Source organism: Scomber japonicus, chromosome 15 (assembly GCF_027409825.1).
Source record: "Scomber japonicus isolate fScoJap1 chromosome 15, fScoJap1.pri, whole genome shotgun sequence".
Lineage (NCBI taxonomy): Eukaryota > Metazoa > Chordata > Actinopteri > Scombriformes > Scombridae > Scomber > Scomber japonicus.
This window is the reverse complement of record NC_070592.1, coordinates 3,932,030-3,957,034: the sequence shown is the minus strand read 5'-3', so window position 1 is coordinate 3,957,034 and position 25,005 is coordinate 3,932,030. Positions and strand designations below refer to the sequence as shown.

The 25,005-nt window shown below is 37.7% G+C and overlaps 2 protein-coding genes across 2 annotated transcripts; both read left to right on the top strand.

The window, feature by feature from the left end:
- Positions 1-478: 478 nt before the first annotated feature.
- On the top strand, positions 479-15,155 carry LOC128374600 (uncharacterized). The gene is made up of 16 exons (XM_053334844.1): positions 479-712; positions 2,432-2,681; positions 3,142-3,432; positions 3,521-3,850; positions 4,464-4,550; positions 8,280-8,289; positions 9,230-9,282; positions 10,032-10,286; positions 10,748-11,026; positions 11,113-11,415; positions 12,004-12,120; positions 12,923-12,940; positions 13,063-13,078; positions 13,517-13,631; positions 14,018-14,077; positions 15,108-15,155. The coding sequence occupies exons 1-16, from the start codon at positions 479-481 to the stop codon at positions 15,153-15,155; spliced, it is 2,466 nt and encodes an 821-aa protein (XP_053190819.1).
- Positions 15,156-18,561: 3,406 nt separating this feature from the next.
- Positions 18,562-24,112, top strand: LOC128374598 (major histocompatibility complex class I-related gene protein-like). The gene is made up of 5 exons (XM_053334843.1): positions 18,562-18,637; positions 21,984-22,241; positions 22,706-22,984; positions 23,073-23,375; positions 23,991-24,112. Exons 1-5 carry the CDS (start codon positions 18,562-18,564, stop codon positions 24,110-24,112), a joined length of 1,038 nt encoding a protein of 345 aa, XP_053190818.1.
- Positions 24,113-25,005: the final 893 nt, after the last annotated feature.

Genomic DNA, 25,005 nt, shown 5'->3' with positions numbered 1-25,005 from the left:
TCATAGTTTGTTGCATAAGGGGCTGAATAGCCGCAGACCAGTCAGGATGCCCACGCTGAGCCCTGTCCACCGCCGAAAGCACCAACAATGGGCATGTGAGCATCAGAATTGGACCGCGGAACAATGGAAGAAGTTGGCCTGGTCTGATGAATCATGTTGGCCTGGTCTGATGAATCATGTTGGCCTGGTCTGATGAATCATGTTTTCTTTTACGTCACTCTTACCTGGGAAACACATGGCACCAGGATGCACTATGGGAAGAAGGCAAGCTGGTGGAGGCAGTGTGATGCTTTGGGTAATGCTTTGGGTTCTGTGGGAAACCTTGGGTCCTGCCATCCATGTGGATGTTACTTTGACACATACCACCTACCTAAGCATTGTTGCAGACCTTGTATACCGGTACAAGGTCTGCATCACGGTATTCCCTGATGGCTGTGGCCTCTTTCAACAGGATAGTGTGCTGTGCCACAAAGCAAAAATGGTTCAGGAATGGTTTGAGGAGCACAAAAACAAATTTGACGTGTTGACTTGGCCTCCAAATTTCCCAGATCTCAATCCAATCAAGCATCTGTGGGATGTGTTGTGCAAACAAGTCCTATCCATGGAGGCCACACCTCGCAATTTACAGGACTTAAAGGATCTACTGCTAACATCTTGGTGCCAGATACCACAACACACCTTCAGGGGTCTAGTGGAGTCCATGCCTCGACGGGTCAGAAAGGGGACCAACACAATGTTAGGCAGGTGGTCATAATGTTATCCCTGATCGGTGTATAGTCCCTTTTTTATTTTTAATGGAGGCCTAAAGTGTCAGGTAGAAATAGAGTTCTGTCAATGTTGATATGTCAATAATCCAGAGAGGTCTGTGCGTGACTTATCACACGGGAGGAGGAATGAGAAAAAAGTAAACTGAAAATAGAAACAAGTTTAGCAGGTTTCTTGTTACTATGGGAAGTTGAGACATTGGGATACAACAATAGTAATGCAGTCATGTGTATCCTTTCAACTAAACTTATTACCCAGGTTGAATATCTAAATGATCTAAAGTGGTTGTTTGTGCATCTGTGTCACATCATGATCACTGGATCTTGAGCATTTCTACTGTATGCTTTCACAGCTTAAAAGAAAGAAACATAATAATTCTCTGGTAAACTGCAGCTGGTAACATCAACTCTTCATGTGAAGAAGTGCGTCATGTTTAATCACATTCTGTGTTTCATAACACAATGTGGTTTGGACTTCAGCTGCAAACAAGTGAGTCATTCACTAGTTTTAAAATTAATTAATTTCTATCAGGCATTTTGAAGGTGCCACATTGTATGATTGTGCTGTACTGTATACTGTAGATAAACGTGTCTTACTTTGCCTGCTGGTGCATTCTGTCTTCTAAAGAGCATCTTTGAGCTGCTCTTACACTTTCTTAATTGTGTAACTGTTTTTCTCATTTTCTGATTTTAGGATCAGTTTTATTCTTGACTTTAAGCAGTTGCTCATGTTACTACATGCTATTAAACTTCTTGTAAATAGAGTCAGACATTGAATTGACTCTTCCTGGTAACACATGATGCAAAACTATATTTCCTTTATTCTGGGTAGTCCACTTATTCCAATCCCTCATCCTGTCTGTGTGGGCTGTTGACAGTCTTTCCTCCAAGTGTTTTTAACGTCTGTATCAAAGCAAGATGAAGGGGATTCTGTTGTTTCTCCTCTTTTGCCACGTTTCCACTCCAGGTAATGTAATACTCTTTTTTTAAACAGTTGTGTAAGTATATTCATTAAGTAAGTGTATTTATTACTGACTTTGACCTAATTCAGTTGGCTTTTGTTCCTTCTTGGTTGAATTTTTGATACTGATGTCATTGAACTAGAAGCTTCTATCTGAACTAACAACTCATGTTAAATATTATTATGGCATTATTTATTATAGACAGATTTTGTGTTTCATCAAATTAAATAATATCATAAAATCATATCATTTCTAAAAGAAATGGGGTGGTGAGAAGATACTTTAATTTCATATACTTTGCTCATCACATGTTTGCACTTTCAGGAATCCCATAGTAGTGTACAGTATTTGTATCCAGATTCATCATTTCAGTTAGTTTTAAATGTGAATATTTACAGTGTGTAGTCATTACTAACCTGATATAAAGTTATGATCAGTAAAGGTTAACAAAGTTGATTCAGTCGTTATAACAAATGTGTCAATAATAATTAACATACCCAGCATTGATTTGTGTTTTGAGTTGGCTTCCAGTCCAATTATTTCAGGTTCTTATGTTCCACTTTCATCACCAGCTTGTCACTAACTTTATATGTCTTAGAAATGATGCTGGGCAAAATATTGAATGTAATTAAATGTAATTATGTATTTGTCATAAGTCTGAAAATGAACTTAAAAACCATTAAACTTCTTCCTCTTACAGTCCAGCACTCACTGACGTTTGACTTCACCATATCCTCTGGAGTCAAAAACATCCCAGATTTTGTGGTTGTTGGGTTCATTGATGAAGTTCCAGTAGGTCACTGTGACAGCATTGGGAAGAAAGCAAAAGCTAAACTGGACTCGCTACAAAAACTACTAGAAGATGATCCAGAGCACTTTAAGTGGTACACTGAGAGGTGTCTGTTAATCCTACAAGAGTCCAAAGCATTAATTGACAATTATAAGGAATCTGGGGGTAAGTAAAAGTAATGTAAAAGCACTAAGTTGTGATTTTGTCAAATAGCAAACAGATATAGTTCCATTAACATGTTTGTTAAATCCACATATACTTCCCTCATATCACTCACTCGTTTACTGACCGTGTAATGTGACTCTTTCTAAATGGATGGTCAATATTAATATTTCACTTAGCTTATCTGGTAACTTTGTGCTGCATTCACTGAAAGACTGAACAAGATCTAGATTTGAATCTGGCACGTTTTTGTGTGTTTGTTGCCCTTCTTATCATGTCTGATTTCATCTTTATGTTTAAGTGTTAAGTTTTGGTTGAAAGTTTACATCGCTACTTGATGTGAGTGTTTGTATTTCTGTGTGTTGTCCTTGTGATGAAGCAGTTACTCTTCCACATGCTCTTTGACATTCTCTAAAATGCAGCCTCACCTGTAACCCTCTGTGGGATCTCACTCTGCTCTCAGGCTCTGTCTCAGCTGTCCACACCTTCCAGAGGATTGAGGGCTGTGAATGGGACAATGAGACTGGAGAGGTTAATGCATTCATTCAGTTTGGTCTTGATGGAGAAGACTTCTTAGCATTTGACCCAAAGACAATGACATGGATCGCACAAAAACCAGAAGCTGAAGGTACCAAACACATCTTGGACAGCAATAGACCCAAAAATGCAAATCGGAAAAACATACTCACTCATCTTTTCCCTGAGTTTTTGAAGAGATATTTGGACCTTGGGAAGAGCCATCTGCTGAGAACAGGTAGAATCACATGACCTGGTGTAGTTTCATGACCCAATATTTAAATGTCTCTTCTGTTTCTAAACCCACTCCCCACCCGTCCCTCCAGACCTTCCCTCAGTGTCTCTCCTCCAGAAGACTCCCTCCTCTCCAGTCAGCTGCTTCGCTACAGGTTTCTACCCCGCCAGAGCCGAGATATTCTGGAGGAAAGATGGAGAGGAGCTTCATGAGGATGTGGAGCTTGGAGAGATCCTCCCCAACCATGATGGATCCTTCCAGATGAGTGTTGACCTGTATCTTTCATCAGTCACACCTGAAGACTGGAGGAGGTACGAATGTGTGTTTCATCTCTCTGGTGTGAAGGACGACATCATCACCAAACTGGACAAAACTGTGATTAAGACCAACCGTGGTAAGACTGGAACACTGATTTTACAATGTTTTTGCCTCAAAATATTTGTTATCCAATGAAATAAACATGTGATTGCTGTGAATATTCTTAAAATTTTAACTCAGCGTTCTGCTTTTATAATTTAAATGAGTTTGAAATAAAGTTATCAGTCCAGACGTTATGGAGCTGAGGGTTAGTCCAGGGTTAACAAATGTACTTATTACCTTATGCACATTCAACATAGACACAAGATGGACACACACAGATCAGAAGCAATAAGGTGTATTCAACTGCAGATGGTAACTGTACAGATTATTGTGATGCCAAATTAAACCATCAGATCAACATGTCCAGTAATGTGAATTTCACTTAAAAAGAGACATCATCTGCTTATGGCAGCATAACTGAGCTGCTGTAGTCACATTTACAACTCTGCACATCCATTTCCTCAGCAGTCTGTCTGTGCATCATGACGGAGAAAGCTCCGTGTTTTAAGGGGATCAAAGTAACAGATTAAATTTTCAATAATGATGTTTGATTAGCACAGTTTAGATAATTATAGGTGGAAATACCAAAGGTGCATTGTCCTACACACACTGTGAATGTTTTGTTTTAGTTCCAGTTCCTCCCTCAGACTCCCCTACTGGTCCTGTTATTGGAGGTGTTGTAGGACTGCTGCTGCTCCTGGCAGTCTGCATCGCTGGAGTCTTCATCTGGAGAAGGAGAAATAATGGTGAGAGACAACAATGCACTTGAAGTCATTTTAACTCCACTGTTAATGTATTCCAGTACTGAATTTAGACATTTATACTTCAGAGGTTAATTCCTTTTCAACTGTGAAACAAGTGGAGAAAAAGTCTTGCCAGGATTTTTAAAAATATGTTTTGTAAGTTTTCAATAAAAACAGATTGGAGCTGATTAAAATACATCTCTAGCCAAAAGGAAGACATGGAACTAATATATGTACCTAATGTTTTGAATACATTGGGAAATTAAAACTCACCAGGACCAAATACTTTCAGTCCAATTTAGAACATGGTAGTTTTACACTTGTGCCCTCTTGTGGCCGAAATGAGTATTACAACAAAAACAATTCGTGACACACACAAATTTCACCTGCCAAAACTTTTTTCACCCATTTACACAGATGAAAAAAATTACAAAGATTATTCAGCCAAATCTTTTTATTTTCTACCATTAGTCATAAACACAAAATAATGTAGAAAGCTCACTTGCCTTTCAGGGCTTTCATACAAATAACAGTGTAACCTGGCTGATGTTCAGTAGCTTGACCTCTAACTGGAAAGTTACTCACTTACCATTTGAAATAAAAGTGGAAATAAGTCAAATGAATACATACAGTGGTTATATTAAACATGTACAATTTTTTCTTTGTTTGCTTTAATATAATTTGACATTTTAAATTTTGAAAAAATGCAATCTCATCTGTATTTCAGAGTTCATCCCTGTAAACGGTGAGTATTCTGTCAGATTATCTCTCTCTGTACAACCAAATACAGTTAATAGTTTACATTGAATTACTGACACTTTATCTTTCTTTCAAAGATTCAGAGTTTTCAACCTTTGAACCCTCTTGAGTCAAAGATGCAGACACGTGAGTATTTCATCATGTCATCAACACTGAGCAGATACTGTATGAAGAATCTCCTCTGTTGCTGCTCCTGAAACTAGCTACAGTATACTGATATAATACTGTAATGAATATACTGAAAGTATGCTCTCATATCAACAACTGTATGATATGACCACTAATAGTGAACTCAAATCACAGGATACATCAAACTAAAGTGTGAATTCATAGATCAGATTCATGAGTTTCATGTCATCAGTGGATGCAGTGAAGATTGATATGTGTGAAGATGATCTGAGAGCTGACAGAAGCTTTAATGTTGATGTGAATCCTCCACTGCAGGAGTAACAACATCTGGAGAGAAGTGATGCTGCTGTCCAGCTGTTTCCTCAGAGCTTTGGTGGAGATGAATCACTGCAGCAGCTACCAGACACCAAAGAGCCACAACATCACTCCAGTGAGATCTTTTATCTTCGAATATCAAATTTATACTGTTTTTGATGATCATTAGCATTATATCCAATAGTGGGAGACATGATGATACTTAAACCATTAGATGTTCAACTACTCATGCTTTTACTCACAATTACTTTCTCAGTTTTATAGTGATTTCTCCCATAGTTTGAACACTGCATACAAACTTCTCCCACTTTAAATAAAATGTAAATACCTGAGTTATGTCTTCTAACACACAGCTCTCAGATGTGTTATACAAAGGCATAGAAATCATATCTAATCTGTTCATAATGAGAATTAGAAAAACATTTTTATATATCTTATTTTTTTCAATTCAGTGTACTTACCAGAATTTTGTTTAGAAAGGCTGCTACATTCTCTAGTGTAATTGTTGTGTTAATTTGTTGTAATATGGTTTATATTTACCTTCAATTAATAAATAAAACCCTCCTGAAAACCTGAATAAGAGGTGTTCCTGTCAAACGTGTGTTTAAAGGTTTTGTAACAAGTTCTGGGAAACACTCTAGTGAGGCTTGTCTTTGCTGAATTCAAATGAAGCATCTATCCCTTATTGTGTCATTTAAACTGGGGATGTTGGGAGTCTTGATATACCAGTTATGAAAATAATGACTTGACCTCCTAATGTTAGTTTCAGCAGTTCTCTCTCATCATCTCTGGACTTGTTGGAAGGAAAATGTTGGACAAACCGCTGTAGGTTTTATCCATTGATGCCTGATGTTGGCCTGGTGGTGTGATGCTCCAGTTTGTCCTGCAGGGCATGAACACAGCTCCAACTCAGTCTCCACATAGGTTTGTTTAGATCCATTCACCATGAACTTCTTCTCTTCAATCTATAAAAAACATAACTAATACAAAGGGCAATATATTTGCTTTTAAAGTGGAGTCTGTGAGTATAGACTCCTGTAACCTGCAACCTGCAGGATGTCAACCAATGACAGCTGTTTCGATCAATTACTTGTTGAATTTGCAAAGCTGCAATGTCGCCATCTTGAGGAAGGAAGCTGAAACTGCAGAATGATTCCCAGCGTTCAAGAGCAGTATCATTAATGTTTCTCGTTGTAGGTCTTCAGCCTTTATGTCAGGAGGTTAAAGAGCTGAGGAGGATTGAAGGCCTTCATACTCTGCAGTATCTTGTCTGTCTGTTTCACATAAACTGTAACGTCACCTGCTGACATTCAGCTCATATCTAGTAAGTCTGGATATGTTGTTGTTGTGATGTTAGCTGTATAGTAGCAGAGTTGTTACTACAGCTGTTTGACGCTCTGCACATTAGCTTCGCGTGCTAACGTTAGCATCGTGCTAACGTAACCTACAACGTAGCTGCTGTGTAGTTGCTCGTTGTGTATCTGGTGTTTGTTCACTGCGTTCAAAGTGTTTACAGCCATGAAGACAAACACAGGTTTGCTATCACAATAATCTCACATGAGATCGAGACGCGGTCTGGTGTTAGCCAGTCTAGCCACCTGTACTATCAGAGCAATAAATGCTGCTATCAAACTGAAGCTTGCGCAGTGTTACGTCCGTTACCATGACAATGCCCGTCCATGAACTTTGGGGGTGGAGCCCCAGAAGGAGCACGAAGGGAGGGGAGGGGTGGTGTTTTTGTTTTCACTCAAATATCAACAACTTTATCCTCGTTTTCCCCCACATCGCTTACTATACCTAAATTATTTATTTTCTTTATATGACAAAAACTGTCCAATAAAATAATACATCAGAAAGCTAAATTATACAGATTAGCTGAATTGCCTTGATGTTGAAATGTGCTGAAATGTGCCTTGCTTTGCCTGCCTTACATTTGGAGGGGCCCGACCCCTAGTTTGGGAGCCAGTGGGATTGAGACTAAAACCCTGAAAGTACAATATTAATGGTAAGCACCACTATGTAATATTAATCCATATTAACATTTAAGTTTTTAAACTTTATTAAAAACTTTTCTGATTCCTAATTTCCTTTGTATTACTTTGTAATGTTAACTTATAATTACTGACATTTCTGTAAATGTTGATATGTTAACAATCCAGAGAGTCTGTACGTGATTCATCACACAGAAATCTGAACTATGAGAGAAAAGGTAAACTGAAAATAGAAACAAGTTTAGCAGGTTTCTTGTTACTATGGGAAGTTGAGACATTGAGACAACAATAGTAATGCAGTCATGTGTATCCTTTCAACTAAACTTATTACCCAGGTTGAATAAGTGATCTAAAGTGGTTGTTTGTGCATCTGTGTCACATCATGATCACTGGATCTTGACCATTTCTACTGTAATTCTTTCACAGCTTAAAAGAAAGAAACATAATAATTCTCTGATAAACTGCAGCTGGTAACATCAACTCTTCAGGTGAAGAAGTGTGTCATGTTTAATCACATTCTGTGTTTCATAACACAATGTGCTTTGGACTTCAGCTGCAAACAAGTGAGTCATTCACTAGTGTAGTGTATTTTCTGCTACAGATTTATGTATTTCTATTTTCTGTTACAGATTTATGTCTTCCTAATACATAAGAGTTTTGCTTTGTATGTATGGGCTTAGCCTGAACCTTGTTTCCCACAGACAGAGTCTTCCTATGGAAACTGGTCTCATCCTGTGTTAGGGTTGTTAATCTTTGGAGGTTGTCAAACAGTAAAGGTATTGGATCATGGGAACATAAACAAATATATATTGGGTCCTTTTTAAGGATGAGAAACATAGTGCCAATGCATGGGAAAATGTATACATTTGTGGGGCGTAACCTTAGTATAAAAGATCTTACACACAGAGAATACTCAGAGACAGAAGCAAGGCTCCATTGGACAGGGACACCTCAGCCTCAAATTGACAAAGTTCTGTCTCCACTTACCTAGGCAGGGTTCTAATTGATAATTGGTAATAAAGAAAACTAAAAAAGAACTTCGACTTGGTCCTCGGTTCGTTCTTCATTCACTCAAGAGATATACTACACTAGTTTTAAAATGAATGAATTTCTATCAGGCACTTTGAAAGTTTCACATTGTATGAATTGTGCTGTACTGTATACTGTAGATACACATGTCTTACTTTGCCTGCTGGTGCACTCTGTCTTCTAAAGAGCATCTTTGAGCTGCTCTTACACTTTCTTAATTGTGTAACTTTTTTTTCTCATTTTCTGATTTTAGGATAAATTTTATTCTTGACTTTAAACAGTTGCTCATGTTACTACATGCTATTAAACTTCTTGTAAATAGAGTCAGACATTGAATTGACTCTTCCTGGTAACACATGATGCAAAACTATATTTCCTTTATACTGGGTGGACTACCCACTTATTCCAATCCCTCATCGTGTCTGTGTGGACTGTTGACAGTCTTTGACAGTGTTTTTAAAGTCTGTATCAAAGCAAGATGAATAGGATTCTGTTGTTTCTTCTCTTTTGCCATGTTTCCACTCCAGGTAATGTAATACTCTTTTTTAAATAGTTGTGTAAGTATATTTTTTAAGTAAATGTATTTATTACTGACTTTGACCTAATTCAGTTGGCTTTTGTTCATTCTTGGTTGAAGTTTTTCATACTGATGTCATTGAATTAGAAACTTCTAATTGAATAACTCATGTTAATTATTATTATGACATTATTTATTATAGACAGATTTTGTGTTTCATCAAATTAAATAATAATATAAAATCTTATAATTTCTAAAAGAAATGGGGTGGTGAATATTATATCACTATTCAAGCAAAATAAGGCAAATTAGAGAAGATACTTTAATTTCATATACTTTGCTCATCACATGTTTGCACTTTCAGGAATCCCATAGTAGTGTACAGCATTTGTATCCAGATTCATCATTTCAGTTATTTTTAAATGTGAATATTTACAGTGTGTAGTCATTACTAACCTGATATAAAGTTATGATCAGTAAGGTTAATAAAGTTGATTCAGTCGTTATAGCAAATGTGTCAATAATAACATACCCAGCATTGATTTGTGTTTTGAGTTGTGTTAGGTTTTTGGCTCCTCGGCTTCCAGTCCAATTATAATATCAGGCTCTTATGTTCCACTTTCATCACCAGCTTGTCACTAACTTTATATGTCTTAGAAATCATGCTGGGCAAAATATTGAATGTAATTAAATGTAATTATGTATTTGTCATAAGTCTGGATATTAACTTAAAAACCCTAAAACGTCTTCCTCTTACAGTCCAGCACTCGCTGAAGCTTGGCTACACTGCGTCCACTGGAGTCAAAAACATCCCAGATTTTGTGGTTGTTGGGTTCATTGATGAAGTTGCAGTAGGTCACTGTGACAGCATTGGGAAGAAAGCAGAAGCTAAACTGGACTGGGCACAAAAAGTGATAGATGATGACCCTGAGCACTTTAAGTGGTACACTGGCAGGTGTCTGACAATCCTACAACAGTACAAAGAATTAACTGACAATTATAAGGAATCTGGAGGTAAGTAAAAGTAATGTAAAAACGCTAAGTTGTGTTTTTGTCACATAGAAAACAGATCCTGTCAACATGTTTGTTAAATCCACATATATTTCCCTCATATCACTCACTCGTTTGCTGACCATGTAATGTGACTCTTAATGGATGGTCAATATTAATATATCACTTAGCTTATCTGGTAACTTTGTGCTGCATTCACTGAAAGACTGAATTAGATCTAGATTTGAATCTGGCACGTTTTGTGTGTTTGTTGCCTTTCTTATCATGTCTGATTTCATCTGTGTGTTTAAGTGTTGAGTTTTGGTTGAAAGTTTACATCGCTACTTGATGTGAGTGTTTGTATTCTGTGTGTTGTCCTTGTGATGAAGCGGTTACTCTTCCACATGCTCTTTGACATTCTCTAAAATGCAGCCTCACCTGTAACCCTCTGTAGGATCTCACTCTGCTCTCTGTGTTTGTCTCAGCTGTCCACACCTTCCAGAGGATGGAGGGCTGTGAATGGGACAATGAGACTGGAGAGGTTAATGGATTTGCTCAGTTTGGTCGTGATGGAGAAGACTTCATAGCATTTGACCCAAAGACACTGACATGGATCACACAAAAACCAGAAGCTGACAACGTCAAACACATCTGGGACAGCGATAGACTCAGAAATGAAGTTTGGAAAAACGTACTTACTAAGCTTTTCCCTGATTTTTTGAAGAGATATTTGGACCTTGGGAAGAGCCATCTGCTGAGAACAGGTAGAATCACGTGACCTGGTGTAGTTTCATGACCCAATATTTAAATGTCTCTTCTGTTTCTAAATCCCCCCCCCCCATCCCTCCAGACCTTCCCTCAGTGTCTCTCCTCCAGAAGACTCCCTCCTCTCCAGTCAGCTGCTTCGCTACAGGTTTCTACCCTAACAGAGCCGACATATTCTGGAGGAAAGATGGAGAGGAGCTTCATGAGGATGTGGAGCTTGGAGAGATCCTCCCCAACCATGATGGATCCTTCCAGATGAATGTTGACCTGGACCTTTCATCAGTCATACCTGAAGACTGGAGGAGGTACGAATGTGTGTTTCAGCTCTCTGGTGTGAAGGACGACATCATCACCAAACTGGACAAAACTGTGATCAAGACCAACTGTGGTAAGACTGGAACACTGATCTTACAATGTTTTTGCCTCAAAATATTTGTTATCCAATGAAATAAACACGTGATTGATGTGAATGTTCTTAACATTTTAACTCAGGGTTCTGATTTTATAATTTGAATGAGTTTGAAACAAAGTTGTCAGTCCTGACGTTATGGAGCTGAGGGTTAGCCAAGGGTTAAAAAATGTACGTATTACCTTATGCACATTCAACATAGACACAAGATGGACACACACAGGTCAGAAGCAATAAGGTGTATTCAACTGCAGGTGGTAACTGTATAGATTATTGTGATTAAACCATCAGATCAACATGTCCAGTAATGTGAATTTCACTTAAAAAGAGACATCATCTGCTTATGGCAGCATAACTGAGCTGCTGTAGTCATATTTACAACTCTGCACATCCATTTCCTCAGCAGTCTGTCTGTGCATCATGACGGAGAAAGCTCCATGTTTTAAGGGGATCAAAGTAACAAATTACATTTTCAATAATGATGTTTGATTATCACAGTTTAGATAATTATAGGTGGAAATACCACAGGTGCATTGTCCTACACACACTGTGAATGTTTTGTTTTAGTTCCAGTTCCTCCCTCAGACTCCCCTACTGGTCCTGTTATTGGAGCTGTTGTAGGACTGCTGCTGCTCCTGGCAGTCTGCATCACTGGAGTCTTCATCTGGAGAAGGACAAAAAATGGTGAGAGACAACAGTGCACTTGAAGTCATCTTAACGTCACTGTTAATGTATTCCAGTACTGAATTTAGACATTTATACTTCAGAGGTTAATTCCTTTTCAACTGTGAAACAAGTGGAGAAAAAGTCTTGCCAGGATTTTTAAAAATATGTTTTGTAAGTTTTTTTTTCCATCTGTGAAAATAGATGAAATTTTTATTTTCATGTGTCACTACGCTTCTCAGTGTATGACAATAAAAACAGATTGGCGCTGATTAAAATACGTCTCTAGCCAAAAGGAAGACACAACACTAATAAATGTACCTAATGTTTTGAATACATTGGGAAATTAAAACTCACCAGGACCAAATACTTTCAGTCCCATTTAGAACATGTTGTATACTTGTGCCCTCTTGTGGCAAAAATGAGTATTGCAACAAAAACAATTCATGACATACACACAAATTTCACCTGCCAAAACTTTTCGTTTTCACCCATTTACACAGATGAAAAAAATTACAAAGATTATCCAGACAAAATCTTTTAATTTTTTAATTTTTTTACCATTAGTCATAAACACAAAATAATGTAGAAAGCTCACTTGCCTTTCAGGGCTTTCATACAAATAACAGTGTAACCTGACTGATGTTCAGTAGCTTGACCTCTAACTGGAAAGTTACTCTCTTACCATTTGAAATAAAAGTGGAAATAAGTGAAATGAAATGAATACATACAGTGGTTCTATTAAACTATTTTTTTCTTTGTTTGCTTTAATACAATTTGACATTTTAAATTTTGAAAAAATGCAATCTCATCTGTATTTCAGAGTTCATCCCTGTAAACGGTGAGTATTCTGTCAGATTATATCTCTGTACAACCAAATACAGTTAATAGTTTAAATTGAATTACGGACACTTTATCTTTCTTTCAAATATTCAGAGTTTTCAACCTTTGAACCCTCTTAAGTCAAAGATGCAGACACGTGAGTATTTCATCATGTCATCAACACTGAGCAGATACTGTATGAAGAATCTCCTCTGTTGCTGCTCCTGAAACTAGCTACTGATATAATACTGTAATGAATATACTGAAAGTATGTTCTCATATCTTAAAGTACTGAAAGTGTTTGGCTGTTTTTGACTGATATCAAAAACTGTATGATATGACCACTAATAGTGAACTCAAACTGTGACATCTATATTTTATCCTATTTTGCACCATAAATGTACATTAACAAACTTAATGAATGTTGAGATGTGACCTTACAGGAACAATCAGAAAGTCATCAATTTAAAGTGTGAATTCATAGATCAGATTCATGAGTTTCATGTCATCAGTGGATGCAGTGAAGATTGATATGTGTGAAGATTATCTGAGAGCTGAAAGAAGCTTTAATGTTGATGTGAATCCTCCACTGCAGGAGTGACAACATCTGGAGAGAAGTGATGCTGCTGTCCAGCTGTTTCCTCAGAGCTTTGGTGGAGATGAATCACTGCAGCAGCTACCAGACACCAAAGAGCCACAACATCACTCCAGTGAGGCATCTTTTATCTTCGGATATCAAATGTATTGTTTTGATGATCATCAGGATAGACACTTTTTAAAATTGAAACTTACATATTAAAGCAATAACACTTCTCAGAGCGTATACTTTTGACATCTCCATGTCCTATATTTGTCATGTGGATGATTAATGTTAATGCCATTGTAACATTATTGTTAACTGCTGGAGTAGTGACAGTTTAACTTGTACTGATGGATGTACTTTATTGCATATTGCAGCACTGTCTACATGACAGTATACATCTTCTGTGAGGTTATGTGATCTGTTTTTTTCTTCATGTTCTCACTTCAAACAAGTGTCTCTACATCCTCTACAAGTTAATGGTTCATTATGAATTGTTAATTGATCATCTTGAAGGCTCTTGACCCCATGGTAGTTAAGCAGATGGGGCAGAGGAGGATCGGAGAGTTCGGGAAGGTGTGTAGATGTTAATAAGTTCATATGATGGTGCCAGGTTGTGAAGGGTCTTGAAAGTGAGGAGTATAATCTTGATGTCAATGTGGGATTTGATAGGGAGCCAGTAAAGTTGCTGCAGGGCAGGAGTGATGTGTTCATTAGAGGGACAGGCGCGCAGGATTTTTCGGCAGGGGGTGCTGTGGTGGGGTGGTGGTGTTTCACAGGCTCTGTATTCTGCAGATGCTGTATTCTCTATCGCTCTGTCTCCATTTAAAAAATCACTAGTCCCTCCTCTGCATGAAGATACTGAAAATGCAATGTAATAATCAGAACTTTCGATACAGCCAGATTAAGTCACAAACCATATTAAATAGGCTACCTGCACGGCGGCAGCGGGTAACATCAAACATAGTGTATGCAATCATCAAACAGCATCATACAGCAATTAGTGTGTAAAACCAACATACATAAAATGCAATGCAATGGCCTAATCACTTTAGACATCAATCACAAACACATCAAATAAAACTAACTATAGAAAAACGTATGCAATCATACTTTCGGTAAATAAAAATCACACTCTGAAGTGTTAATAAACCACATGCAGTCAAAAAGGCTTTAGTGCCACAAAGTAACAGACTATATGCAAAATCTTTGCAAAAAGACTGTTCGCTTGTTTATAATAATAGGCATACATAAATCACAATCATAATATAAATATAGGCTACCATCTGGTTAAGAAGCGGAGATGTAAGACACTGTGTCTACTTACTTATACTTGTTGTTGTGTGTGATGGTGAGTGTGCGCGTGGATGCTATGTGTAGGCTGAAGCCCAATCACGTCAAGACAAATCTGATTGGCACGTACACATACACATGGCACATACACATTGAAGTTGAATTAAATCATTTTAAATGACTAAAATGATCCCTCTCTTCATCCCACACTCCAAACATGACATACAAAATGTTGCGGAACAGAAAACAACAACAAACGATATTTATAAGATATCATTTTATTTTCATAGCAGTTTTAAAGTTTCGCCACCAGGGGGTGCTGCAGTCCCTGCCGCACCCACACTTCCCGGCGCCTATGTAGAGGGAGTTTTGGTTGTGATACGAGCGGCTGCGCTAGTTGGAGTTTATGAAGAGATTTCCGCGGAAGACCAAAGAGGAGAGAGTTACAGTAGTCCAGACGGGATGTGATCAGGGTGTTTACCATCATAGCGGTGCAGGTTGGTTAAAGTGAGGGAAGGATCAATCAATCAATCAATCTTTATTTGTATAGCGCCAAATCACAACAAAGTTATCTCAAGGCACTTTACACATAGAGCAGGTTCTAAACCAAACTCTTCAGGTTTTAACTTTAAAGAGACCCAACATTCCCACATGAGCAACAGTGGCGAGAAAAAACTCCCTTTTAACAGGAAGAAACCTCAGGCAGAACCAGACTCAGAAGTGGGCGGACATCTGCCTCGACCGGTTGGGGTTGAGAGGAGAGAAAGGAAGGATAGAGGAGAGAGGCACAATGAAAATCAACAATGGAGCCAGATGGTCCGGGACTGGAATCCGTCATCCGGTCGTCTACAGGCCCAGATTACCTGTAGGACGAGAAAGCAGAGCCAGAAACCAGAAACCAGAAAGACAACTTCCGGGGAAGAAGTTTAGGTTATTGAATGCATTAATAGAACATGAGTGTTAATGGATATAGATAGGTAGAGAGAGAGAGAGGGAGGAGGAGGAGAGAGAGGCCCGGTGCATCATGGGGGTGGGGGTCCCCCGGCAATCTAAGCCTATGGCAGCATAAGTTAAGAGCTCAAAGAGCCCTAACTATAAGCTTTATCAAAAAGGAAAGTTTTTAGCCTACTCTTAAATGTAGGGAGGGTGTCTGCCCCCCGGACCAAATCTGGAAGATGGTTCCACAGGAGAGGAGCCTGATAGCTGAAGGCTCTACCTCCTGTTCTACTTTTAGAGATATTAGGAACCACAAGTAGACCTGCATGCTGGGAGCGCAGTCTTCTAGTAGGTACATAAGGTACTATCAGTTCTTTGAGATATGATGGGGCCTGACCATTAAGAGCTTTGAAGGTGAGGAGGAGGATTTTGAATTCTATTCTGAATTTTACGGGAAGCCAATGCAGTGAAGCCAAGATGGGAGTAATATGATCTCTCTTTCTAGTTTTTGTCAGAACACGGGCAGCTGCATTCTGGACCAGCTGGAGAGTCTTTAGAGACTTATTAGGACAGCCTGATAATAATGAATTGCAGTAGTCCAGCCTAGAAGTAACAAATGCATGGACTAGTTTTTCAGCATCATTTTGAGACAGGATATGTCTAATTTTTGCAATATTACGCAGATGAAAGAAAGCAGTCCTTGAAATTTGTTTTATATGGGAATTAAAGGACAGATCCTGATCAAAGATAACTCCTAGGTTCCTTACAGTGGAGCTGGAGGCCAGAGTAATGCCATCCAGAGTAATTATGTCGTTTGATAGTGAATTTCTAAGGTGTTTAGGGCCAAGCACAATAACTTCAGTTTTTTCTGAGTTTAATAACAGGAAGTTGCAGGTCATCCAGGCTTTTATGTCCTTAATGCATTTTTGTAGTTTAGATAATTGGTTAGTTTCATTAGGCTTTATTGATAGGTATAATTGAGTATCATCTGCATAGCAATGAAAATTTATTGAGTGATTCCGGATAATGTTTCCTAAAGGAAGCATATATAAGGAGAATAGTATTGGTCCAAGCACTGAGCCTTGAGGAACACCATATCTAACTTTTGTTTGCATGGAGGATTTATCATGAACATTTACAAACTGAAATCTATCAGATAGATATGATTTAAACCATTTCAATGCGGTTTCTTTAATGCCAATTAAATGTTCAAGTCTCTGCAGCAGGATTTGATGGTCAATAGTATCAAAGGCAGCACTGAGGTCTAACAGGATGAGGACAGAGAGAAGTCCATTGTCTGATGAGGTTAAAAGGTCATTAGTAACTTTCACCAGTGCAGTCTCTGTGCTATGATGAGCTCTAAATCCAGACTGAAAATTCTCAAATAAACTGTTACTATGGAGAAAGTTACACAGCTGATTAGCAACTGCTTTCTCAAGGATCTTAGAGAGAAAGGGAAGGTTTGATATCGGCCTGTAGTTGGCTAGAACCTCTGAATCAAGAGTAGGCTTTTTAAGAAGTGGTTTAATTACAGCTACCTTAAAGGACTGTGGTACATAACCTGTCACCAAAGACAGATTAATCATATCTAACAAGGAAGTGCTAACTGAGGGGAATACTTCCTTGAGCAGCCTAGTTGGAATCGGGTCTAAGAGACAAGTTGATGGTTTCGATGAAGTAATCATTGAAGTTAATTCTGTAAGGTTGACTGGAGAGAAGCAGTCTAAGGTATCAGGTTTAACAGCGATGTCTAGGTATTCTGTGTTAGAAGATGAATCAGAGTTTATTGAGGGCAAGAGGTGATTGATTTTGTCCCTAATGGTTACAATTTTATCATTAAAGAAACTCATGAAGTCATCACTACTGAGAGTTAAAGGAATACATGGATCAGTAGTATTGTGGCTCTTTGTCAGTTTAGCCAAAGTATTGAAAAGAAACCTTGGACTGTTTTTATTCTCCTCTATCAGTGATGAGTAGTAGGCGACTCTGGCGTTACGGAGGGCCTTCTTATATGCTTTAAGACTGTTTTGCCAGGCTAAGTGAGATTCTTCTGATTTAGTAGAACGCCATAGTCTTTCTAATTTTCGTGAAGTTTGTTTTAATTGTCTGGTTTGGGAATTGTACCATGGAGATGTTCTCTGTTGTTTAATTACCTTCTTTTTTAGAGGGGCGATGGAGTTCAGAGTTTTTCTCAGTGAGTCTGCAGCACTATCCACAACACAGTCAATCTGGGGGGGACTAAAGTCAGAATAAGTCATCTCGGTTGTATTGAGACATGGTATTGAGTTCAGTACTGATGGAATTATTTCTTTAAATTTAGTCACAACACCATCAGACAGACATCTAGTAAGAACATGTTTGTCTAACGGCGTATAGTCCAGTAATAGGAATTCAAACGTTATTAAATAATGGTCAGATAAAGAAGGATTATGAGGGAAAACTATTAAATGTTCAACTTCAATACCATATGTCAAAACAAGGTCTTCCGGGTAATTTGTTGTAATATGGTTTATATTTACCTTCAATTAATAAATAAAATCCTCCTGAAAACCTGAATAAGAGGTGTTCCTGTCATACGTGTGTTTAAAGGTTTTGTAACAAGTTCTGGGAAACACTCTAGTGAGGCGTGTCTTTGCTGAATTCAAATGAAGCATCTATCTCTTATTGTGTCATTTAAACTGGGAATGTTGGGAGTCTTGATATGATACCAGTTCTGAAAATAATGACTTGACCTCCTAATGTTAGTCTCAGCAGTTCTCTTTCATCATCTCTGGACTTATTGGAATGAAAATGTTGGAAAAACAGCTGTAGGTTTTATCCACTGATGCCTGATGTTGGCCTGGTGGTGTGATACTCCAGTTTGTCCTGCAGGGCATGAACACAGCTCTAAGGTGAAGGTGGTCTCTGGTAAGAAAAGATCTCCATGGAGAAATGCCACACTGGTCAGAGTAGAAAAAGGAGAATGTTGAAAAGCTGAAAACAGGTGGTGCAAAACAAATCTCCAGGTTCATTATGACATTGACAAAAAGAGCTTTGCATTTATAATTCAGAACTGAGAAATGCAAGGTGGCCCTTCTTTTCTGACATCATTGCCAAAAACAATAATAATACATTTTCCTTATTTGCTACTGTCGACAGGTAAACCAACCCTCCTATATCTGTAGCTTCTCAAATTCTTTACAACATGCCATGCAATGAATTTGCCTCCTTCTTCACTGACAAATTTCAGAAGATTAGACAGTCAGTGCCTCCATATCAGGTTCAGGATATGTATTGTCCCTGTGTCCATTTAAAATCAATTCAGCTCGTATGACACAATTTTATCCGATCAACTATAAAAACCTGGAGGGCATTGTAAAACATCTGAAATCTTCCTCCTGCTACCTTGATATTCTGCCCACAGGCTTTTTCAAAATGGTTTCGAACTGCACAGCCTCAGATCTACAGATTGTCAACACATCTCTTCTTTCAGGTGTCTTTCCACAGGCTCTGAAAGCTGTTGGCATCAAGCCACTCTTAAAGAAGAAAAACTGAGACACTTCATTAATGAGCAATTCTCGGCCTGTTTTAAACCTCCAATTTGTATGTAAAATCATTGAAAAAGCAGTTTCCCAACAGCTGAACAACTTCTTGGCACTAAGCAACAGTTTGAATGTCTTCCAGTCAGGATTTCAACTATACCACAGCACTGAGACAGTTTTTGTTAAGGTCTTCAATGACATGCTTAAACACTGACAGTGACAGAATTTCAGTCTTAGTATTGCTGGATCTCAGTGTTGTATTTGATACAGTCGACCACAACACATTACTAGATTTACATATACACATCTCCAGGGGACTATGGACCAATACAAGCACTGAGTAAGTGCCCTGAACAAATCAATGACTGAATTTGCCTGAATTGTCTTCAAATAAACAAAGATAAAACTTAAGTAATTGTTTTTGGAGACGAGGAAGAACAATTAAAAGTCAGTGCTCCGCTTCAGTTGGTGATGTTTAAAACCACAAACAAGAAATCACAGAAATCTTGCTGTAGTCATGCACTCACACATGAATTTCAACAGCCACATTAATCGACTTACCACATTAGGAAAAAGCAATCTAAAAATAGAAACAAGTTTAGCAGGTTTCTCGTCACAGCTGAAGACTGTTTTGTTTTTTTCTGCTTTTAATTAAATCCAAATTTTAGGGTTAGCATGTCACACTGCACTGTAACTTTATATTCTCCTGTTTAAAGCTGTATTATTCTATTTTAGCTTAATTTAATTTCCATTTAAACACTTTCAATTGTGTTTAAACATTTTTTATTTTTCCATGTGTTGCTTTTATATTCTGTCCTGATGCATTTTATGTTTTATGTAAAGCACTTTGAATTGCCTTGATGTTGAAATGTGCTGTACAAATAAATGTGCCTTGCTTTGCCTGCCCTGCATTTGGAGGGGCCCGACCCCTAGTTTGGGAGCCAGTGGGATTGAGACTAAAACCCTGAAAGTACAATATTAATGGTAAGCGCCATTATGTAATATTAATCCATATTAACATTCAAGTTTTTAAACTTTATTAAAAAACTTTCTGATTCCTAATTTCCTTTGTATTACTTTGTAATGTTAACTTATAATTACTGACATTTCTGTAAATGTTGATATGTTAATAATCCAGAGAGTCAGTACGTGATTTATCACACAGAAATCTGAACTATGAGGGAAAAGGTAAACTGAAAATAGAAACAAGTTTAGCAGGTTTCTTGTTACTATGGGAAGTTGAGACATTGAGATACAACAATACTAATGCAGTCATGTGTATCCTTTCAACTAAACTTATTACCCAGGTTGAATAAATGATGGTTGTTTGTACATCTGTGTCACATCATGATCACTGGATCTTGAGCATTTCTACTGTAATGCTTTCACAGCTTAAAAGAAAGAAACATAATAATTCTCTGGTAAACTGCAGCTGGTAACATCAACTCTTCAAGTGAAGAAGTGTGTCATGTTTAATGTATCACATTCTGTGTTTCATAACACAATGTGCTTTGGACTTCAACTGCAAACAAGTGCAGACAAAGAGCTTTAGTGGAAAGTCATTCACTATCAGGCACTTTGAAAGTGCCACATTGTATGAATTGTGCTGTACTGTATACTGTAGATAAATGTGTCTTACTTTGCCTGCTGGTGCACTCTGTCTTCTAAAGAGCATCTTTGAACTGCTCTTACACTTTCTTAATTGTGTAACTTTTTTTTCTGATTTTAGGATCAATTTTATTCTTGACTTTAAACAGTTGCTCATGTTACTACATGCTATTAAACTTCTTGTAAATAGAGTCAGACATTGAATTGACTTCCTGGTAACACATGATGCACAACCATATTTCCTTTTATACTGGTTAGTCCACTTATTCCAATCCCTCATCGTGTCTGTGTGGACTGGTGACAGTCTTTGACAGTGTTTTTAAAGTCTGTATCAAAGCAAGATGAATAGGATTCTGTTGTTTCTTCTCTTTTGCCATGTTTCCACTCCAGGTAATGTAATACTCTTTTTTTAAACAGTTGTGTAAGTATATTTATTAAGTAAGTGTATTTATTACTGACTTTGACCTAGTTCAGTTGGCTTTTGTTCCTTCTTGGTTGAAGTTTTTCATATTGATGTCATTGAACTAGAAGCTTCTAACTGAACTAACAACTCATGTTTATTATTATGGCATTATTTATTATAGACACATTTTTTAAAGTGTATCATAAAATCATATAATTTCTAAAAGAAATGGGGTGGTGAATATTATAAGGCAATAATAAGGCAAACTAATTAGAGAAGATACTTTAATTTCATATACTTTGCTTATCACATGTTTGCACTTTCAGGAATCCCATAGTAGTGTACAGTATTTGTATCCAGATTCATCATTTCAGTTATTTTTAAATGTGAATATTTACAGTGTGTAGTCATTACTAACCTGATATAAAGTTATGATCAGTAAGGTTAATAAAGTTGATTCAGTCGTTTATAGCAAATGTGTCAATAATAATTAACATACCCAGCATTGATTTGTGTTTTGAGTTGTCAAGTTTTTGGCTCCTCGGCTTCCAGTCCAATTATAATATCAGGCTCTTATGTTCCACTTTCATCACCAGCTCGTCACTAACTTTGTCTTAGAAATCATGCTGGGCAAAATATTGAATGTAATTAAATGTAATTTTGTATTTGTCATAAGTCTGAATATGAACTTAAATACCCTTCAAACCTCTTCCACTTACAGCCCAGCACTCGCTGACGTTTGACTTCACCATGTCCTCTGGAATCAAAAATATCCCAGATTTTATGGTTGTTGGGTTCGTTGATGAAGTTCCAATAGGTTACTTTGACAGCATTGGGAGGAAAGTAGAAGCTAAACTGGACTGGGCACAAAAACTGATAGATGATCATCCAGACCACTTCATATGGTACAATGATATGTGTCTGTTAATCCTACGTACCTACAAAAAATTGTTGAAAGTTGACAGTTTTAAAACTGGAGGTAAGTAAAAGTAATGTAATAACGCAAAGTTGTGTTTTTGTCAAATAGAGAACAGATCCCATTAACATGTTTGTTAAATCCACATATACTTCCCTCATATCACTCACTCGTTTACTGACCATGTAATGTGACTTTTTCTAAATGGAGGGTCAATATTAATATTTCACTTAACTTATCTGGTAACTTTGTGCTGCATTCACTGAAAGACTGAACAAGATCTAGATTTGAATCTGGCACGTTTTGTGTGTTTGTTGCCTTTCTTATCATGTCTGATTTCATCTATATATTTAAATGTAAAGTTTTAGTTGAAAGTTTACATCGCTACTTGATGTGAGTGTTTGTATTTCTGTGTGTTGTCCTTGTGATGAAGCAGTAACTCTTCCACATGCTCTTTGACATTCTCTAAAATGCAGCCTCACCTGTAACCCTCTGTGGGATCTCACTCTGCTCTCTCTCTGTCTCAGGTGTCTACGTCTTCCAGAGGATGCAGGGCTGTGAATGGGACGATGAGACTGGAGAGGTTAATGGATTTGCTCAGTTTGGTCTTGATGGAGAAGACTTCTTAGCATTTGACCCAAAGACATTGACATGGATCGCAAAAAAACCAGAAGCTGACAAAATCAAACACAACTGGGACAGTCGTAGACGTATAAATGAAGATTGGAAGAATGTACTTACCCAGCTTTTCCCTGAGTTTTTGAAGAGATATTTGGACCTTGGGAAGAGCCATCTGCTGAGAACAGGTAGAATCACGTGACCTGATGTAGTTTCATGACCCAATATTTAAACGTCTCTTCTGTTTCTAAACCCCTTCCCCATCCGTCCCCCCAGACCTTCCCTCAGTGTCTCTCCTCCAGAAGACTCCCTCCTCTCCAGTCAGCTGCTTCGCTACAGGTTTCTACCCTAACAGAGCCGACATATTCTGGAGGAAAGATGGAGAGGAGCTTCATGAGGATGTGGAGCTTGGAGAGATCCTCCCCAACCATGATGGATCCTTCCAGATAAATGTTGACCTGAACCTTTCATCAGTCACATCTGAAGACTGGAGGAGGTATGAATGTGTGTTTCATCTCTCTGGTGTGAAGGACGACATCATCACCAAACTGGACAAAGCTGTGATCAAGACCAACCGTGGTAAGACTGGAACACTGATTTTACAATGTTTTTGCCTCAAAATATTTGTTATCCAATGAAATAAACACATGTGATCGCTGTGAATATTCTTAACATTTTAACTCAGGGTTCTGATTTTATCATTTAAATGAGTTTGAAACAAAGTTGTCAGTCCGGACGTTATGGAGCTGAGGGTTAGTCCAGGGTTAACAAATGTACTTATTACCTTATGCACATTCCACATAGACACAAGATGGACACACAGAGGTCAGAAGCAATAAGGTGTATTAAACTGCAGGTGGTAACTGTATAGATTATTGTGATGCCAAATTAAACCATCAGATCAACATGTCCAGTAATGTGAATTTCACTTAAAAAGAGACATAATCTGCTTATGGCAGCATAACTGAGCTGCTGTAGTCACATTTACAACTCTGCACATCCATATCCTCAGCAGTCTGTCTGTGCATCATGACGGAGAAAGCTCCGTGTTTTAAGGGGATCAAAGTACCAAATTACATTTTCAATAATGATGTTTGATTATCACAGTTTAGGTAATTATAGGTGGAAATACCACAGGTGCATTGTCCTACACACACTGTGAATGTTTTGTTTTGGTTCCAGTTCCTCCCTCAGACTCCTCTACTGGTCCTGTTATTGGAGGTGTTGTAGGACTGCTGCTGCTCCTGGCAGTCTGCATCACTGGAGTCTTCATCTGGAGAAGGAGAAAAAATGGTGAGAGACAACAATGCACTTGAAGTCATTTTACCTTCACTGTTTTAACGTATTCCAGTACTGAATTTAGACATTTATACTTCAGAGGTTAATTCCTTTTCAACTGTGAAACAAGTGGAGAAAAAGTCTTGCCAGGATTCTTAACAAATCTTTTTTGTACTTTTTTTTTTTCCATCTGTGAAAATAGATGAATTTTTTATTTTCGCTATGTTTCTCAGTGTATGACAATAAAAACAGATTGGTGGTGTTTAAAATACGTCTCTAGCCAAAAGGAAGACACAACACTAATATATGTACCTAATGTTTTGAATACATTGGAGAAATTAAAACTCACCAGGACCAAATACTTAAAGTCCCTTTTAGAACAAGGTAGTTATACACTTGTGACGCCCTGTGGCCAAAATGAGTATTGCAACAAAAACAATTCCTGACACACAAAAAATTCACCTGCCTTTTCTTTTTCACCCATTTACACAGATGAAAAAAATTACAAAGATTATCCAGACAAAACATTTTTTTATTATTATTTTCTACCATTAGTCATAGACACAAAATAATGTAGAAAGCTCACTTGCCTTTCAGGGCTTTCATACAAATAACAGTGTAACCTGGCTGATGTTCAGTAGCTTGACCTCTAACTGGAAAGTTACACTCTTACCATTTGAAATAAAAGTACATAATACTTGCACTGAAAAACATCTATTAGTTTTTTAGTTAGTTTTTTTTTGTTTGCTTTTTAAATGTTTAAATACTGTAATCTCTCATCTGTATTTCAGAGTTCATCCCTGTAAACGGTGAGTATTCTGTCAGATTATCTCTCTCTGCACAAACAAATACAGTTAATAGTTTAAATTGAATTACTGAGACTTTATCTTTCTTTCAAAGATTCAGAGTTTCAAACCATTGAACCCTCTGC

Bases quoted from the DNA above. Each gene is read 5' to 3' on its own strand.
- LOC128374600 (XM_053334844.1), top strand. From the start codon at position 479: ATGGTTCAGGAATGGTTTGAGGAGCACAAAAACAAATTTGACGTGTTG. The intron at 9,283-10,031 runs GTAATGTAATAC...TTCCTCTTACAG, and splicing joins TTGCCATGTTTCCACTCCAG to TCCAGCACTCGCTGAAGCTT. The intron at 11,027-11,112 runs GTAGAATCACGT...CCATCCCTCCAG, and splicing joins GAGCCATCTGCTGAGAACAG to ACCTTCCCTCAGTGTCTCTC.
- LOC128374598 (XM_053334843.1), top strand. From the start codon at position 18,562: ATGTTGGCCTGGTGGTGTGATACTCCAGTTTGTCCTGCAGGGCATGAA. The intron at 22,242-22,705 runs GTAAGTAAAAGT...TCTCTGTCTCAG, and splicing joins TGACAGTTTTAAAACTGGAG to GTGTCTACGTCTTCCAGAGG. The intron at 22,985-23,072 runs GTAGAATCACGT...CCGTCCCCCCAG, and splicing joins GAGCCATCTGCTGAGAACAG to ACCTTCCCTCAGTGTCTCTC.